This window comes from Enhydra lutris, unplaced genomic scaffold, assembly GCF_002288905.1.
Source record: "Enhydra lutris kenyoni isolate GAN:26980312 unplaced genomic scaffold, ASM228890v2 scaffoldscaffold9, whole genome shotgun sequence".
Lineage (NCBI taxonomy): Eukaryota > Metazoa > Chordata > Mammalia > Carnivora > Mustelidae > Enhydra > Enhydra lutris.
In genome coordinates, this window is record NW_019154093.1 from 37905133 (window position 1) to 37925231 (window position 20099).

Sequence of the window (20099 nt, forward strand, 5' to 3'; positions counted from 1 at the left end):
GTAATTTAAGCAATACTTTTACTGTTTTCTCTACCAATAACTACATCTCATGTAACATTTCTGTTACGTTAGAAATTATGACAAAATGGTTTCATAAAATGTGGGGAAAAGGCTAGACAAGAAACATTTCAACTAGATTAAAACAAAAGCAACTAGATTAAAACAAAAAGATAGTGACTGTTAATTTAAAACTTATGCCAAGACCAACCAAATCACAGAAGTCTTACCATGGGTAAGGAAAAGCCTTACTTTTTAAATGCCAAAGAACAGTTTTAAATAAAATTCAATTCAATTTTATATCTAACAGAAAGGTAGAAATTAGATTATCATATTCAAATCAACTGGTCACATTAAATGTAACACAAACAGAAATGGTGGGAAAAATCCCACTTCTACAAAAATGCTTTATCATTATAAAAATATCAAACTAACTTAAATAAAAATCCACTTCTGAAGAAACTGTTTCCTATCTTATAAGGAATGAAAGTAAGATAAACCTTATGCAAAACTTTCAGAATAAATGCATGAACACTGTATGTGGCTATCATCATTACAAATGCACAATACCTTAGAAAAATGTTACTTATCAATGTAAGAAATCTAAGAATTAACATAACCAAGATATAAAACCAACTCTCAATTTAAGTAGGAATCCGGTCTCTCAAATATTCCAGAATAGCAGCTGTTCCTTTCATTAATATGGCTGCTCGAGGAACACGGAATGGATTTCCATCTAGTAGTAGTGTTCTAAACAAAAGAGAGAATTAAGAATTATAACATTTTCCATTAGGGAGGCTTTTCTTCTAATTTCATTTGCAATTTTATAAATAAATCTGTGTATTTTTCTCTATTTGTCCCTTTTCAAATCAAAGCATTTCAATAGTTGGAATTAGAACTACAATAATAATTCAAATAACATTAATTGAATACTTATTATAGGAAAGGTATTGTGCTGAGTAATTTATATTCACTGACTCTCTCAATTATCTTAACAATCCTATGGATGGAGACACCACGGATATTCCTATTTAGTAGATAAGGAAACATAAGTTCAGAGAAGACATAGACGTGTCCCAAGATCACACCACTGTTAAACTGAGGAGCTGTGAGCCACCATTTTACCCATCTTCTCCTCAATCTTATAATGACCATATACTACATGGTTGAATTATATTTATACATTAGAATGAGCATACTTATCAGTATACCAAGGGCTATAATGTAATCAGAATATGCCCCCTCCACCATGGTAAACATTGAGAAATCCCTGCTCTCTACCTCCCTTGACCAGATACACACAGAAAATCTATTTGCGTGTTCTAAAATGAGGTTCAATTAAAATTTGAGGACTGGTTGACTTGTTTCTTTATAAAATTAATGAAATAAATTATAAGATAAAGAGACTTTTAATTTTTAATACTATAAGTGTTTGTATCAACAAAAGCCAAAGGATTCATACCATATTATACAACAGATCTAAATGATATCTTCAATATTTCCATGGGCTGTGGGGATTCTTTTGAAGGTTGATTTTCTTAATTTATAAAAAGGAATGAATTACAGCCAATCCTCATTATTCACAGACTCCGTATGTGCTAATTTGCCTACCACTAAAAATTATTAGTAACCCCAAAATCAATACACAGGGCACTTTCGAGGTCATTTTTGGATACGCACAGAGAGCAAAAATTTGAGTCAATCACTAGGCACATTCTCAGCTGAGGTCAGAAAGGTGATACTCTCCCTTCTTGTGTCAGTTCTCACACTGTAATCAAGTGTCCTTTCTGTGGTCTACTTAGTCATGCAACAGTTTTTGCATTTTTGTACTTTGTGTTGGTGATGTCACTGTTTAAAATGGCCTGCAAGTGTAGTGCTGAAGTGTTTACTTTTCCTAAACGCAAGAAGGCTGTTGTTTGCCTTCCTGAGAAAACATATATACCAGATAGGCTTCATTCAGGCATGAATTATAGTGTTGTTTGGCCAGTTTAATGTTAATGAATAAATAATATTAAATACAGAAACACACATACAAGGTTCCATATTGACTGGTTCGTGAAAAGGTGATCAGAGGCTCGAAAGAGCCTAACTTTATACTTCCCCTAGCAATAATGGTTCAGTATTCACTAATTTGGTGTTCACGGAGACTTTATAAAATATAACTACTGCAAATAACAAGAAGAAACTGTATTTGCCTCTTACAATTCACTAATATGAGGCACCAAAGCAGATGTCAGTGCTGCCCTAGTAAAATATGCCCATCATATATAGTTTCCAATAATTAAATTCCTTTTGACACATTCTGCTTAAGTACTTGGCTTTCTATTGACATCTTAAACTCTCTTTATATTCATTTAACAAGCACTTATTGAGTGCTTACTGTGTTCTAGGCACTGGGACAATGCTTTTCTAAAGGAGGAAAAAGAAATGATACAAATGAGTCCAAACAAAGCAGGATGGAAAATCAGAGGGAGGGACTAACTCCGCTTGGAGAAGAGGAAAGGTTTTCAAAGATGATATTTAGGTTGATAACTGATAAAAGCAGGGTAGAGGCATTTGAGGCTAAGGTAACAGTCAATGCAAAGAATAAGAAAGACAATGCTGGCCTTGAAATAAATGGTGATAATCTGTAATCAGATTTTAAAAAACCTCGTACGCATAACTGGGGAGTTTATATTTCCCTGACATTATTTTGCAGTGGAGTTTCAGGTTATACACATACACAGTGATGACAAAAGTATCCGAAAACAGTTACTATATGTACACATATATGATACCATACAAACCAAGCTTAAAAATATATTATTTGGTAAAACTTGAAAAATGGAATTGGGATTCTGGATTTTGTTACCTGTTATTTTTAACACAACATTAAATTTTTTAATTCAACTTTCCTGTGAGAGTACCTCAACAAGAGAAAAGAAACAACTTATGAATTGATCAAATAAATGGAAACACTTAGTAGAATATAGTGTAGTTACCTTAAGGTCACACAATTACCAAGCTCGGGTGGAATTTGTAGGAGGTCATTATTTTGAAGGTCCAATGTCATCAGATTTTCCATTGCCTTCATTTTCTGAGGGTCTACAGATCCAACCTGATTGTTACTAATCAAAATTGTTTCAAGTGTGGGGATGTGATACAGAACTTCAGGTAGTATTTTGAACCTATTAAAATATGAACACAACACCCAACTATATTGGGATCAAAGCAAAAATCATTCCTTCAAATAGATGATCTTAAGTTTGATATCATGATATAGTTTCCTTTAGGGTAATTTATTTTATATTTGATTTAAGTCCTGTATTCAAATTTCAAGAAAATGAACTGATTTTAGAAACCTTGAAATATATGTTAACTACATAGACTTGTAACATTTTCTATTAATTGTGCAAATGCAACAAAAGTTTAGAGTAAATTCTCCTATGTTTTTCTTTTCACATTTAATAGATAAGGAAATCCTCCTGAGATTCTACATAAAATGTCCCCATGCAGGTATTCTTCCTTAGTTTGCTTTTATTTCTTATGAAACAGAATTACTACCAATATATTAAGTAAATATTAGAAAGTTATATTTTACGTTGATGGAAGCTTCCAAAATGTGTGCATTTTTGGTTTTTGAAAAGATGACTAACATGGGCTGCTGCTTGCTCATCCAAAGCAACACTGAAGATGTCACAAAAAAGAAGGGAAAGCTGACTGCCCTCAGAGCAATACTCAGCAATTAATGCAACATTATTGAGGATCTCTTGGGGGACAGAGGCTGGCATGGTTTCAGTGTGAGATAAACTGTGGTACGGGCTAGAAAAGACAAGGGATGAGCTGAAGGAGAGATTTATAGCTGTGGCCTTTTTACTTTCCTATACTGCCCTTCTTTTGCTGCCTTGATAGAAGGAAGGAAGGAAGGAAGGAAGGAAAGAAGAAAGGAGGGAGGGAAGAAGAGAAGAAGGAAGGAAGGGAGGAAAGATAAATAGATAAAATCAATAGCAAGCATAAATTCAAGACGGCTCTGAAGTTCCAGAGTGACTGGAGAGTTAATAACTAGGAGTACAGAGGGACCACACTGCCCCAAAGCAATCCTTCCTCTTCTTCCCACCAATGCACGAATAAGGTAATTTACAAAGATGTAGCTCACCTGCTGACACAGAAGTTAGGGTTAGCTTTTGCAATCTTCCCTAAGACATTACTTGACAATGTGACTGACCGCTCACTAGACAATAGAGAACTGATAGTTCAGTTCTTAAATAAAATTAGCAGAGATCTGAGAAGTGTATATATTTTTAAATAATGACAAAAATGATATAACCTACACTTGAAAAACCACGAGCAATAATGAAGCAGACAGAATAGAAATTTAGATAGGCATTTTTTAGACACATCACTCTGCCTTAGCTTCCTTAACTGCAAATGAGGAATAATAATGGTACTAAACTTACACACTTGTTATAAGGACTAAATGATTATATTTCAGCTGGAATACAGTAAACAAATGTTAGCTATTAATATTTAGATTGTTACCAGAATCAACGTGCATTATACAAAACAAATGATATAGTTGTTAAGAGCCCAACCACTGGAGGCAAGCCACCGGGGCTCAAACCCCAGATCTATAATGTTGTATTTATATGAACCTTAGCAAAACATAAATATCTAATATTTACTTAATATACTGGCAGTAATTCTGTCTCACAAGAAGTAAAAGCAAACTAAGGAAGAATAGCTACATGGAGAAATTTTATAGACACTCAAGATGATTTCCTTAACTTCTAATCCTCATAATGACAGAAAACCACCTTTTGTGAGAATTAAATGAGAGAATATATGCACTTAGTCCTGTGTCAGCAGATAATAAGTCCTAAATAAATATTAGTGACTCCTAATTATTAGCAGCATCTTCAGACTGAGGAATAAAATCTTAGTTGGCATACAAAGCTCTGACAGGACTCACTACTGCTCACATGCCCAAATTCATTTGTTCTTTCTGTTCCTTTATTCCCCACCCCCTTTATGGCCCAAGCCATAGCAAACTTCTTGAGCTGTCCCAAACACACCATGCTCTTATGTTTGTGCTTAGTACATGCCAGTTGCTCCGCCTGGGATGCCCTATTCCTGAGTGTCTGGCTGATAACTCATTTTTAAGTCTCAGTTTCAATGCTATCTCCTCTGCCTTCAGGCAATCTCAGGAAACACTTTTACCTATGCACTGCATTTTCACTATAGCAATCCTCATTACTTATTTATATATCTGTCTTCCTATTTGGCTACAAGTTTCTTAAAATTGTTAAAAGGAACAAAAAGTCTACTGGATATCAGCTGTGAAAATAAACCTGGATATTTAAATAAAGTAAACAAACACATGGGGCCTTTTTATTTGGCTCTTTCAGGTGTATTCTCTAAGTCCTTCAAATTCTCTACATAAAAATCCTTAGTCATAGATTAGTCTGTTCTGTCTCTCACCTGTTAAAGGATAGATTAATTGTTTGTAGTCTTATCAGTGATTCCATTTCTTCAGGCAAAGAATTTAAAAAATTGTTCCTAAATTGAAAAGAAAAAGATGATTTACAAAGTTTGAAAATATGTATAATTTTAATTTATAATTAAAGTGTTGATCAGTTAGATTTGTCTTTGGCTCGGGTCATGATCCCAGGGTCCTGAGATCGAGTCTCACATCGCATCAAGCTCCCTGCTCATCTGGGAGTCTGCTTCTCCCTCTCCCTCTGCCCCTTCCCTCCGGTGGTACTCTCTCTCTGATGCATGCTCTCTCTCAAAGTAAATAAATAAAATCTTAAAAAAATAAAGTGTTGATCAGACAAAAAATTACGTAGCTCTGTTAGTCCTTGATCTGATCTCATTAAGGCTGAGTCCTGAGAATTCTGAATCAGTCAACTGATTAGTTGATTAGTGTGCCAAATCCTAATACCAATACACAACCTATAAAGCAACCAACTCTTTAGTAATACATTTAACAGGGCAAAACCCTGTAAACTAATTACTTATTTCTTTCAAACTGATCTCAGAAATACGTCTCACAGATAGGGCCCTTGAAATCATGCCACATTGTTTGATTCCACAAATATTTGATTGGTGTTTAACACATGTATCTTGCATACAGACATGAAATTCTACTCTAAGCAGAACTGTAAAATTTTATGAAAAAAAAAATGAAAGAGGAAAGTGACAAGATTCTATATATTTAGAAATTTGGGGCTTTCTACTGCAGATACTAAGCAAGTCCATTTCTCCACTAAGTTTAAAATTTCAATTTGCCCAATGCATATATTTTTTAAGATTCTTAGAATGAAGCATGGGTGTAAACAGAATCTTATTGTTAGAAGAATCTGGGAACAATGTTAAAGGTTAACAACAAGAAGGCAGAAGGATTCTAGAGCCTATATAATTACTTATAATAGAAAATATTGTGAGAAAATTATATTCAACTAGATGGTTATTACCTATTACAACTGGGTAATTTTCTCTAAATTTTTTTGTGTTCAGAAGTCAAGCCTACTAATATGTTAGTCATACTTTCTACACCTATGTTTTTTTCTTTTCTCTGTACAGCTAATGTCTTTATTAAGCTGTACCAAATACCCTACTGCTGGTTTCTATCCTTTTCCTAGAGTCTAATATACCTACTGGTATCAGGTAAAAAGTGTACGTTAGAGACGCCTGGGTGGCTCAGCCAGTTAAGGGACTCCCTTCGGCTCAGGTCATGATCTCAGGGTCCTGGGATCAAGCCGTGCATCAGGCTCTCTGCTCAGTGGGGAGCCTGCTTCTCCCTCCCACTCTGCTACTCCCTTACTTGTGCTCTCTCCCTCTCTGTCAAATAAATTAAAAAAATAAAATAAAAATAAAATAAATAAAAGTATACATTAGTTACTTAATTAGAAACCTAAAACTATAAACAATGGCATACACACACACCCCCTAAAGAATGGGACAAAAATAAAGAGAACAGTAATGAGTGCATTAATCCATTCTCTCCTCTCCATTAATACTGACCTACAATATGGTTTTACACTGCTTTGCCAGTGTGACTGCCACCCCAAAACAGAAGCAATTCTACATTTAAAAGGAGCAGAGTATTAGTAGATTTGCTTTAATCCCAAAAGCAAAAAAAAAAAAAGCAAGCCTCTATAGATAGAAAAATCCTCAGATATAACTTAGCTTATTGTTATTTACCTATTGCTTGAGCAGAGCACAAAGAGCTACCGCTGAAATAAACTAAAAGCACACCTAGTAATTATACATGAGTAAGAAGTGAAGATAATAGAGCTATAGCTTACAAATAAAGACTTAAAGCCCAAACAAATAAATATTTGACTATCTACCTCTGAGTCATTTATTATTACCATCAAAGAACTGTGGCAATTCTGATCCTGTCACTTCAACTTAGGACATATTTAAATTAAACTTCCTATTACTTCTGCAGAGCCTTAAATAGTTTCTTCCCTTTTGTTGCCAGTCTTCGGGGTCTTTTTCTTTCTTTCTGGCCTTGAATGTTTACTGTAATATTTTGAAACCAAATAGGTTCTTCTTAAGAGAAGCCATGCTATCCTCTATGCTAGCACAGGATTTTTGACAGTTTTATGCTATTTACTTTCAGAAAAGGAAAAACAGGAAACAAACATTTTCCATGGGTTATTTGTAATTTTGCTTAAGCATGAATTTAAAGAATGTGTTAATATGCTCTACTATTTTAAAGAATTATTTCTTATTTAACTTACAAACTGCCTACAAATGATAGATATTTGATTAAAATATTTCCTAAATGCTGAATTTTAGATTTGTCCTAAGATGTAATTAATAAACTAAAAAGCAATTTCCACACTTACTTAGGAAACATGAGGGAACAAGTAAATGTTAGGCAAAACTCAAAGACAAGTTATAATGAAAAAGTGAAGCAATAACATCAATAAATACCTGAGATCTAAAAAAGTCAACTTTTGAAGCATACATAATTCCAAGGATATAAAGGAAAGTTTATTAAAACTGAGATTGACATCAGAAACCATTTCTTTCAGTTCCACAATTCTGAAACAAAAATAATTTAAAAATGTTAGCTCTTGAATTCACTGTCAGAACTTCAAAACTACAAGCAGACAATAGGAGGAAAAAATCCTATATTATTTTTGCTAGTTAAGATTTTCTGTAACTTTTACTTTTCTCACAATTTCAATCAGTTTGTATTCTATAACAGGTTTTTTTTTAGGTTGCACAGTATAATATTCTCTGTATCTGAGTACTTCAGAAAGTTTTTTAACTATGATATGTCAACATTATTAAAGTATAGTATTTTTTGTCCAAATTATCATTAGATTAATCATGACTTCAAGAGAATACTAAGTTAATTCCTAGGTTTGGTAAGTGTTATGACTACACAACTTAAGTCAAAGACTTAAAGAGAAAGACTTAACTACTGCTAAGTAAGTCTACTCAACCTTAGTGATTTTAAAGCACGTTATTAACTAAAAGAACAAGAAATGTTAGATATGATTTGCCAAGAAATGAAACCATATGAAAGAAAGACTATCAACTGCTGTGTTAAAGAAAGATGAGTTTGGATATGTAACTGATAAAACTTTTTTGGAAAGTTTTTTGATATATGTATTGAGAGCCATACTCCTTTAGGTAATTCTTCTGGAAATCTGGTTGAAAAAAACAGTATGTTTTGTTTTATTTATTGCCATAATCAACCTGTAGTATATAGACAGATTTTAAAAGTATTATTTACAACATAGGAAAACACTTAGGACAAGTAAACCAGTTAAGATACAAATTGTATATATAATTCTAAAGGGGAAACAGTTTGAAATAAAACATGCCATGAATAGCAATAGGACTACAAAAGATCTGTCCCTTGATTTCGTCCAAAATTTTATGAGTAAGTATTATTTTCACAATCAGGAAATCATATAAGGAAATGTATGACTTGTGAAAAAAAAAATTAAAGGAAAATTACTCAGAATCTCTCTAGATCAAGTTATGTCCTTACTATCTCTTCTTTGGTCATCTAAATTGCCAGAAATATGATGAAATAATGGAGGTAACAGAATACCATACTGTTTTGCATATGAACTACCAGGTTGAGGTAAAATGAGAAAGTAAGTAGTAAGGTGATGTGTTTTAACTCCTTCCATCTTCATTCCCAGTTTTGATCCAGGATCCCCCAGGCAAACCTATCCTGAGAGCAAATCTAACTGCTCAGTTCTTCTATCAAGTATTCTCAGAGCCCTTTAAACAAGAGAGGAGATGAAATAGATCTCTTTTTGCTATGGAATCTCAAAGTTAATTTACTTTTAAGATCTATATTCTCCAAACTAGGCCCTGCAAAACAGAAAGCAAGTTAAAGTTTGTCTGACTGTTTAAAAATTTTAAACATCGAAAAAATGTTTTTGACAGTCAAATTTTATATTCCCAATCACTTTTTTTTTTTTTAAAGTACTTAAGTGCTTACTAAGTGCAGGCACTGGTTAAATGCTCTGTGTGGATTATGTCATTTAATTTAATTCTCATAAAATATGTACTTTAGTATCTTTACTTCATAGGTAGGGAAACTAAGAGCAGCTAGTTAGCCTGTTGAAAGCCACACAGCTCACTGATCTGGGTTACAGATACAAGCAATTGACTCCATTGTCCAAGTTCTTTACCTATTCCGTCTTCCCTACTGTTGTTTTACTTGTCAGCTTTCTTTGGGTATATAGTTTACTGCAAGATAACAATCATTTTAAAAGTTCCATATCATACTAAACTAATTTTCTCTCATAACCTAAAGATTTGCCATAACTAATATCAACAAAGCCATACTGAACAGTACAAGTACAATGGACATGACTTCTAGTATTTGATAGTAAAGAATCCTTTTCTGGGAGGAAAATATTAACAGGATTATCTGTTTTTTATTGCTTTTACTATTAGTGAAAAATTCAGTGGCTTAGCAATTCATTAACATACAGCCCAAAATGAAAATTCCTATTAATCCACATGGACCTGGCTTTGGATGGTATCTTAAAACTTTTCCTCTAGTATTTCATTACATGGAAAAATTTATACTTTTACTAATTCTAATACCTATTTTCCATGTTTAAAATATTAAAGGAAAAGAAATCAAATTTTAAAAAAGTTATATACCTCTCAGAACTGATGTTAATATGTCTCAGAGAATACTTAATTGTAATTTGTTAAATCCCTCAAATATCAATAATGAAAAAAACCCTACATATGTTTTAAATTAAAAAACATGAAAAATCGTTATTCGTATCACTGAGATGCAAACAAAACTGAAATGAGTCACAACTTAACAGAAATGACATCATGAACAATTCTCACCTTTTAGGAATTTCACATAGCTGATTCTTACTGAAGTTAACAGAAGTGATAATGTTGCTTTTCACTGCATCAAATACTTCATCAGGAATTAAAGTTGTTTGTTTATCACTAAATGAAAAATGATTTAAAAATGCATCATCCTTAGTAGTCCAGAAAGATATGATTATTACTTTTCACTTTTAAAGGCCCTTAAAGATTTTGTTTTCAACGCAGAAGGCAGTTGTTTATGAAGAACAGTGAAAAAGAATGCCACAAAAACCTACAAACTCACAAAATATTCACCATTAAGAATTCAGACAACATATTGTATCACAATACATTGTACCATACCTTCTGAGCATTCACATACTCAGTGTGAATAAAACTAGATATATCTTCAGAGTCCAAGATGTTTAGAAAACACATAGTAATGGACAGTAATTAGTAAATGGATTCCTCTACCTCAGAATAGAACTAATCTATAATTTTAAAGCTGTTCCCATCCCTTTTCTCAGGGACTATCTGCCAACTTTATGTAGCTATATAGTTAACTGCAAGGTAACAATCATTTCTAAAAGTTCAACACTGTGGCACCTGGGTGGCTCAGTCACTTAAGTATCTGCCTTTGGCTCAGGTCAGGATCCCAGGGTCCTGGGATTGAGCCCCACATTGGCCTCTCTGCTCAGCAGGGAGCCTCTTCTCCTTCCCCCTCTGCTGTTCCCCCTGCTTGTGCTCTCTCTGTCTCTGTAAAATAAATAAAACCTTTAAAAAAATAAATACAAATTAAAAAATAAAAGTTCAACATTATACTAAACAGTTTCTGAGCCAACTTCTCTATCTTTTAGCATGTGACATGGTAGATAGGGTAGTGGCCTTAGACTAAACCATTCCTGGTTTTACCATTAAGGAGCTTTTTAAAAAATTACTTTCTCTTAACCTCAATTCTGTGAAATTAGAATCTGAAGAGCTATTGATTGTTACGTGGGCCAGACCTTTTGCAAAAATTATTTTTTTTTTGCAAAAATTTTTTTGCAAAAAAAATTATTTTGCAAAAATAAATGTAAATAAATTTCCCTTTCAATAAGATTTTCAATAAAGCATACAATTAATCTTAAATGAAAGTATAGTAGTACTCTGACATTTGCAGATTTAACAATTTGTTGATGTTATAATTAGCCATTTGTCCCCACATTCTTTTTTTATAATTTTCAATACCTAATACATCATCCACTTAGAAATATTGTTGCTAGAATGCCAAATTAATGACTTTATGAACAAGAAAACAATTGTTACATATAAAGTCCAATATAGAGAAACCTGTAAGAAAGGCACTGTAATACACATAGGTAAAAAGACAGCCTAAATTTCAGTTTTTATACCTTCTACTTCTGCTGTACGGCCCTATCTTCTATGTGTCAATAGGATTTTTATCTTTTTAATCAGAAATGCTCAAATCATGGGGAACTGATTTATCGTAATCGAACACTGAAGATTACACTCTTTCAAAAAAATTTAGTTGAAGGCATTTATGCTTTGATATTAGGAATCGTTTATATTTTAAATGGAATACTCCTTTTCAATTAAAAGTCTCTGAGGAAAATAAATTATAATAAATTTAGAATCAAAACAATCTAAGATGTATGGTCTTCAGTACTATCTTTAAAACACTTTTGTGATATCTATGGCTTTGTTTTTATTTTTATTTTTTTAAAGATATTATTTATTTGAGAGAGAGACACACAGCAAGAGAGGGAACACAAGCAGCGGGAGTGGGAAAGGGAGAAGCAGGCTTCCCGCAGAGCCGGGAGCCTGATGCGGGGCCCAATCCCAGGACCTGGGATCATGACTTGAGCCTGCCCAGGACCTGAGCCGAAGGCAGATGCTTAACAACTGAGCCAGCCAGGCGCCCTGATATCTGTGACTTTAAAAAGTGGGAACTGTTATCTCAAATAAAATTGTATCAATATTACTATATAGATTGTTTGGAAGATTAAAAGCAACAGCATATGTAAAATACCTAGTACATTGCCCAGCACAGAATACGGACACAATATATCGTTTCCATTCAGGGATGAGGGAATGAAGGCAGAGAAAAAAAAATTCTAAGGCAGGAATCAAGTCTGTCTCATCATCATTTGGTATATTATGACACCTACCATAGGATTTGAAACCTAGTAGGTTCCAACAATGTCTATTAATAAATGGGTACATTATGTGGAAGAGAAGCATGCTAAGCTACCATGCTATGCTATGAGAAAAGAGGGATACAAATATAAATATGGAAGAGTACATCTTGTGTTACAGTGTCAAACAAGCAAGCTGGCTTAGAGTAGGGATTTCTACATACATCAAAGAGTGTTAGACTAGAGGTAAAAACAATGTGAATGAAACAATAGATCTGAACTAGAAACTGTATCCTGACTTTTGAGAAGGTCAGTGGGTCCTACTGACATATTAAGGAAAAGAGGCCAGACACCAATGCTTACTGTTAGATAACTGAATAACTCTGGTCATCTGATTTGAACTTCAGTCTGTATCCTTTTGTATTTTCATTACAATATCCAGACATGAACTAATCACTGTAGAAGCTTTGACAGCATTGGTTAATTTTATCATTGTTGCCTAGATAGTACTGAAAGAATACTTAACAATATTTGCATAGGTATCTTCTTTCCCCAATCAAATACATTTCCATAATATAAACATTTTTAGACTTTTATATCAACTTATACACCAATATTGCAACTGTTCCAGGTTTAATATATATGTACTAGAGCATAATATTATTATGGCATATTACTTGGCTTAGATGTATTAATGGGGTATAACCTCTCAAGCTTTGCCTGCTTAAGGTCTTCATTAACTAACTGATATTAATTTCTTATTTACTAGTAGAGTCTTTCCCAATATAAAATCCTCTTGATACTGTTTACTGAGTCAAAAAACTTGACTACCAAACAATACTTTCATCTTATTTTTTATAACAAAATGTTCTTTATTATAAAAATGTCAATATTAATAAACATCTATCTCTTAAGCATAATAAATATAAATCACTGAAGGAATGGTATTTAAGTTCACTGACTTTTTTTTTTTTTAAAGATTTTATTTATTTATTTGTCAGAGAGAGAGAGAGGGAGAGAGAGCAAGCACAGGCAGACAGAATGGTAGGCAGAGGCAGAGGGAGAAGCAGGCTCCCTGCTGAGCAAGGAGCCCGATGCGGGACTTGATCCCAGGACACTGGGATCATGACCTGAGCCGAAGGCAGCTGCTTAACCAACTGAGCCACCCAGGCGTCCCAGTTCACTGACTTTTAATATGCTTTTATCTCATCACTGTTTTTGCATCACTTGCTATTAATCTAAGTACAAATATACTCTGATGAATTCTTCCTCACCAACTTTCCTTTTATCTGAAGGATTATTTCTCAAAGTTTTCTGTATGTTTTGCAGTGTTTAAGAAAATAACATACCTATAGTCCAATATTTTTAATGTGACGATAGCGTGTACATTGACTCTGGATTCACTTGGTAGTGTCATGGCAGTCTCAATAACAGAATCACTTTGGCTTGGTCCATCATCTGGCAAGAGAAAAGTTATGTGAATCCAATATACATATTATAAAGTCATTTACAAATTCTTGGAAATATACAAAAATGGAATACATGATTTCTATATGTTACTGGTAAGAATGCCTTTAGTCATATATTTTATTTCTAATAACTCAAATCTAGGTCTAGAATTTAATATTTAATTAACAGAAAATAGATAAAATTACTACAATATGGCTTTAAAATCTTTTAATAAATCCTACCAAGAAAATTTAGGAGTAGAAAAGAACCTTCAAAGAACAACTACAATCTCTCAGCAGAAACAATGACACTAAACCTTCCTGTTAAGAAAAATATTATGGTCTATTAGAGGGATTTTATTAACAAAGGAAAAATATTACTTCCCACAAATGTCTACAAAATAGGTACATACTGATCTTCTAAGTTAGGACATATGGCAACTAATTATCTTTGATCACTTGAAACTGAGGGATTTACATAATCAGGTAAGCTTTTGGTACATTATTTATGTTAAGAGGGTTTTTTTCAGCAAATGCAAGACTTTATTTTCAATAGGTATTTCCTAACATACATACCTACTCACACAATTAACCCTCTTACTAGTTTCCAAAGACTGTTTAACACTGCCATTATATGGTATAAAGAACAAAGCAACTCATACACATCAAAAAGAAATGGCTTTGTGACTTTTTGGCAAAAGAGACTTCAAACTATCTAGACATAAGTAAAAAAAAAAAAAAAAAAAACTATTAATTTTCAACAATGTGAAGAAAATTAAATAGTCCTAGCATTCATCATATGTTAAGAGCATAAGGCATACCAAAAGAACATAAAACAGTTAGTAATATCTCTGATCTTGCTTCAGCCCAGTAGGCATTTAATGAACATTTGTTGAATACTATGAAGTATATTTCTCTTGCATGGAGCTCATCAATTATTCAATAATCAATAATCATTAAGCTAGTAGTTCTAATGCAAATATCATATGGATATTTTGTTCACAGAAAGAGCAGAGAATAAAAGACAGTATCAAATAGAAATAAAAGACATCAAGATATTTATTAGTATTAAGCAAATGCTTTAGTATTTAGAAGTACACTAGCATTTTGGTTACATCATTTTAAAGAGATGCAATATATATTGCCAAATTACATCAGCAGATAGCAACATTAAACCAGCAACAAAACCCAGCTTTAGTTTTTAAATATATGTGTAGACTAGCATGACAACATATTGACATAGAGTATTCGCACCACTTTCCAAAGAGCCACTTTTAATAATCAGCATCAAGAATATAAACAGGAAGTCCATTATCCATTGGGAGGGGACTATGCAAGAGACAGATTTTCTTTTCATTATATATCCTTGTATATTGGTTGAATTTTTTTTCCATGTACATTTACTGACTTTTTAATTAAAAAATACAAGTTGGCAATATTCCCTAAATTGATCTACAGATTCAATGTAAGCTGTATCAGAATCCTAGCTGACTTTTTGTAGAAATCAACAAACTGATTCTAAAATTCATGTGGGATTGCAAGAAACACAAAATAGCTAAAACAAGACTGAGAAAAAAGAATACAGGATTTACCCTTCCCAGTTTCAAAACTTACTATAAATCAATGGTAATCAAGAGACTGTAGTACTGGCACAGGATAGACATACAGATCAATGGAATAAAAATTGAGAGTCCAGAATGAACCTTGTATTTCTGGTCAACTGATTTTCAACAAAAATGACAAAACTATTCAGTGAGAAAAGAATAGCATTTTCAACAAATGGTGCAAGGAAACTGGACAGCCACATGCAGAATTAAATTGGATCTTTATCTCACAGCATATATAAAAAACAACTTAAAATTAACCAAGTACTTAAAAATAAGAGCAAAAGTATAAAACTCAGAAGAAAATATAGAAAACAATTTTCATAAAATAGGTTTTTGCAAGGGATTTTTAGACATGAAGCCAAAAGCATAAGCAAAAAAGAAAAGGAAAAAAATAAATTGACCTCATCAAAATTAAAAGATAAAAAAAAACCTTTTGTATTTCAAAGGACACCACCAAGTAATGAAAAATCAAACCCACAAAATACTAGAAAATATTTACAAATCATGTATCTGACAAGATAATTCTTTTTTTTATTAATTACTTTTATTAACATATAAAACTCAACACGGAAAACACAGGGGTACAGGTCTGTGAATTGTCAGACTTACACATTTCACAGCACTCACCATATCACATACCCTCCTCAATGTCCATAACCCTGTCACCCTCTCCCTACCGCTGCCACAGCAACCTTCAGTTTGTTTTGTGAGATTAGGAGTTTCTTATGGTTTGTCTCCCTCCTGATCCCATCTTCTGATAAGACATTTCTATCCGGAATACATAAAGAATTACTATAACTCAATAATAAAAAGATTAAAAAAAATAAATATTGGGCAAAGGATGTCTCATGAACACATATGCAAAATTCCTTAATACTAGCAAGTTGAATATTAAAAAGTATTTAAAAATTATACACTGGTGACTAAGTGGGATTTAACCCAGGTATATAAGTCTAGTTCAGCATTCAAAAATCAATCATGTAATGCTTCACAACAGGATAAAAAAAGAAAAGTATATTATCATATCAATAGATGCATAAAAAACATCTGACAAACACCAACATTCCTTTATGATTAAAAACGCTCAGCAAACTAGGAATAGAGGAGTTCTTTCTCAACTTAATAAAAGGTATCTACAAAAAACATACAATTCACATCATACTTAATAGTAAGAAACTTGAAGCTTTCCACCTAAGATTAGGCACAAAGTAAGGACGCCTCCTCTTACCATTCTTTCTGAACATCATACTGAAATGTCCTTGCTAATGCAATACAGTATGGAAATGAAATAAAAAGTATATAAATTGGGAAGGAGGACAAAAAATAGTCTTTGTTCACAGATGACATGACCATAGGTAGAAAATCGAAAAGATGTGACAAGAAAAACCTCCCGAAACTAGTAAGTGATTATGTAAGGTTGCAGGATACGAGGTCAATATATAAAAATAAATTGCTTTCCGGGGCACCTGGGTAGCTCAGTGGTTAAGTGTCTTCTGCCTTTGGCTCAGGTCATGATCCCAGGGTCCTGGGATTGACCCCTGCATTGGGCTCCCTGCTCAGCAGAAAGCCTGCTTCTCCCTCTCCCACTCCCTCTGCTTGTGTTCCCTCTCTCTCTCTGTGTGTCTCTGTCAAATAAATAAATAAAATCTTTTAAAAACAAATAAATAAATTGCTTTCCTTTCTATCAATAATAAGTAGAACCTGAAATTAAAAACACAATACTAATTACATTAGTATCCCCCCAAATGAAATACTTACATATAAATATGACAAAATATGTATAAAAACTCTATGAGGAAAGTTACAAAACTCTGATGAATCAATCAAAGCACTACATAAATGGAGAGACAGTATTCGTGGATAAGAGGTCTCAATGTTGTGAAGATGTCCCTTCTTTCCTACTTAATCTATAAATTCAATGCAATCCCAGTCAAAATCCCAGCAAATTATTTTGTGGATGGTGACAAACTGATTCTAAAATTTACATAAAGCAGCAAAAGACTCAAAATAGCCAACACAATATTGGTTAGAGAACAAAGTTGGAAGACTGACACTATCCAACTTAAAGACTTACTATAAAGCTACTGAAATTGAGACAGTGTGAAATTGCCAAAAGAATAAACAGATCAACAGAACAGAACAGAGAGCCCATAAATAGACCTCCATAAATACAGTCAACTCATTTTTAACAAAGGAACAAAGGCAATAATACAATGGAGTAAAGATGGTCTCTTCCATAAATGGTGCTGAAACATCAGGAAATCCACATGCAAAAAAGAATAGATTTATTCATAATTGCCAAAACTTGGAAGCAACCAACATTTGCTTTAGTAGGGTGAATAAATAAACTATAGTACATCCAGACAATAGGTTATTCAGTGCTAAAGAAAAATGAACTATCAAGCCATGAAAAGCACGGAGGACACTTAAGTGAATACTACAAAGGGAAAGAAGTCAATCTGAAAGATTCCAATTACATGATGTTCTGGAAAAGGAAAAACTACAGAAACAAGAAAAAGATTAATGGTTGCCAGATAGGTGGTGATAGAGGAGATAAGAGGATAAATAGGCAGATCACAGAAGATTTTTAGGGCAGTAAAAATACTCTGTATGATACTACAATGGGGAATACGTATCAGTTGTCCAAATCCATAGACTATACTACAAGAGTGAACTCCAAGGTTAACTATGGACTATGATTACAATGTGTCGATGTAGGTTCATCTTTGGTTAAAGAATGTACCATTCAGATAAATGATGTTGATAAATGAGAGAGGCTATGCATGTGTGGGGGCCAAGGATATATGGGAAATATCTGTACCTTCCTCTCAATTTCATTGTAAACCTAAAACTACTCTGAAAAAATTAAGTCTTTAAAAATTTTTTTGATTATTCTGATATGACTTCTAACTGATTCATATCAGAATAATTAAATTTTTCTGGAGGAGAAAGCATATCTAGAAAAGAAAGGGAACTCCTTGATTGGCAGGAAATAAGAGTCTTAGAAAATTATGTTACTTGATTTGAAGGTCAAGGTGGAAAATGAAAATTGCTGAAATATATAATTATCTTATTCATGTAACATACACTGATTGGCAATACAGTGCTAGGTTAGGCTGTGCATAACCAACAAAGTCATGAGCTAAATTAACAGTTGCAGTATTTAGCCACTAAGTTGTAGAGTGTTTGTTATGCAGCAATACACTAGTATAGCTCACTTTTCTTTAATACTCTAGTGTATCCTACAATGATATGCATAAAATAAAAATTGGGATATAGTACAATTTTAGTGAAGCATTAAAAATTAAATGTATATAGGATGACTGGGTGGCTCAGTCAGTTAAGCATATGCCTTAAGCTCAGGTCATGATCCCAGGGTCTTGGGATCAAGTCCTACATAGGGCTCCTTGCTCAGAGAGGAGCTTTCTGCTCCCTCTGCTTGAGCTCTGTCTCTCTCTCTGTCTCAGATAAAAATAAAATCTTTAAAAATAAATAAATAAATAGATAGATAAATAAAAATTAAATGTATAGTATCATTTTCTCTTTTGGTACACATTCATGCTAAATTAATATACCCTGGAAAATGTGTTTTATCTTTATACTTGTTAGAATTTAGCAAAACTATGCATGAAGCAAATATTCAAGTAACTATTTTTTTTAAAAGATTTTATTTATTTATTTGACAGACAGAGATCACAAGTAGGCAAAGAGGCAGGCAGAGAGAGAGGGAAGCAGGCTCCCTGCTGAGCAGAGAGCCCAATGCGGGGCTCGATCCCAGGACCCTGAGATCATGACCAGAGCCGAAGGCAGAGGCTTAACCCACTGAGCCACCTAGGCACCCCTCAAGTAACTATTAATATACTTCCTAGTCAATAGCATTCATATACTGTATTATAAAAGTCAAGTTTTTTGCTCTTTTTTCAAAGTTAAAGCACTAGGATGCTTATTGAATCTTTGTTTTATTTTCCAATTGATACACTGTAACAAATCAAAGAAATTAAGGATAAATCATTATTATTGTGAATTTAAGGATATGTTTATAACTCCAGCGTATTTATGACCAATATGGATTCATCATTAGAACCACACCTGCCAGGGACCATTTCCTCTAATTATTTACACCCAAAATACATGTAAATTTATGTACTGTTAGCACTTCGCTGCCTTTCATATTATCCTTCAAAATAGAGGAAAAAATAGAAAAGTACCTTTAATCTTGCTTCGCAGATATTTTAAGACTTCTTGGGTTCCTTTCTGAAAAGGTAGAGAGAAGACACATGTTCACTTTGCAGTTTCAGAGGCCAACAGGCATATTTGAATTTCAAATTTAAAAACCAGAACTGAATTCCAAATATGCTTACATTTATAATTTCTCTTCGTATGGTTCTCAAAGGATTTCCTTCTAGTGCCAGAAATTTCAAATGAAGTTTTCCCAATGAACAGGGTAAACTACAAAAAGATTAAATCAATTTCAGGGAAAACATGAAGAGTAAGTATAATTCAACCAATAGTTGACTCTAAAACAACAACATATAAGAAACTATATATCCTATAATAGTGTCAAAGAGAGCTCAAGTAACATAGGTCTAAAATATCTCCCCTTGAAATAAATGCTG

The 20099-nt window shown here is 33.2% G+C and overlaps 1 protein-coding gene across 1 annotated transcript in view; it reads right to left on the reverse strand.

The window, feature by feature from the left end:
• LOC111143138 (leucine rich repeat containing 40) overlaps positions 1-20099 on the reverse strand; it is a 49510-nt gene continuing 29411 nt past the window's right edge. The window contains exons 8-15 of the mRNA XM_022496637.1: positions 19845-19932; positions 19692-19737; positions 13778-13886; positions 10327-10434; positions 7921-8031; positions 5455-5532; positions 2979-3164; positions 1-747 (exon numbers count right to left, since the gene is read on the reverse strand). Of these exons, the coding sequence (XP_022352345.1) occupies positions 642-747; positions 2979-3164; positions 5455-5532; positions 7921-8031; positions 10327-10434; positions 13778-13886; positions 19692-19737; positions 19845-19932 (832 nt within the window). The 3' untranslated portion in view covers positions 1-641. The remainder of the gene's footprint in view (positions 748-2978; positions 3165-5454; positions 5533-7920; positions 8032-10326; positions 10435-13777; positions 13887-19691; positions 19738-19844; positions 19933-20099) is intronic.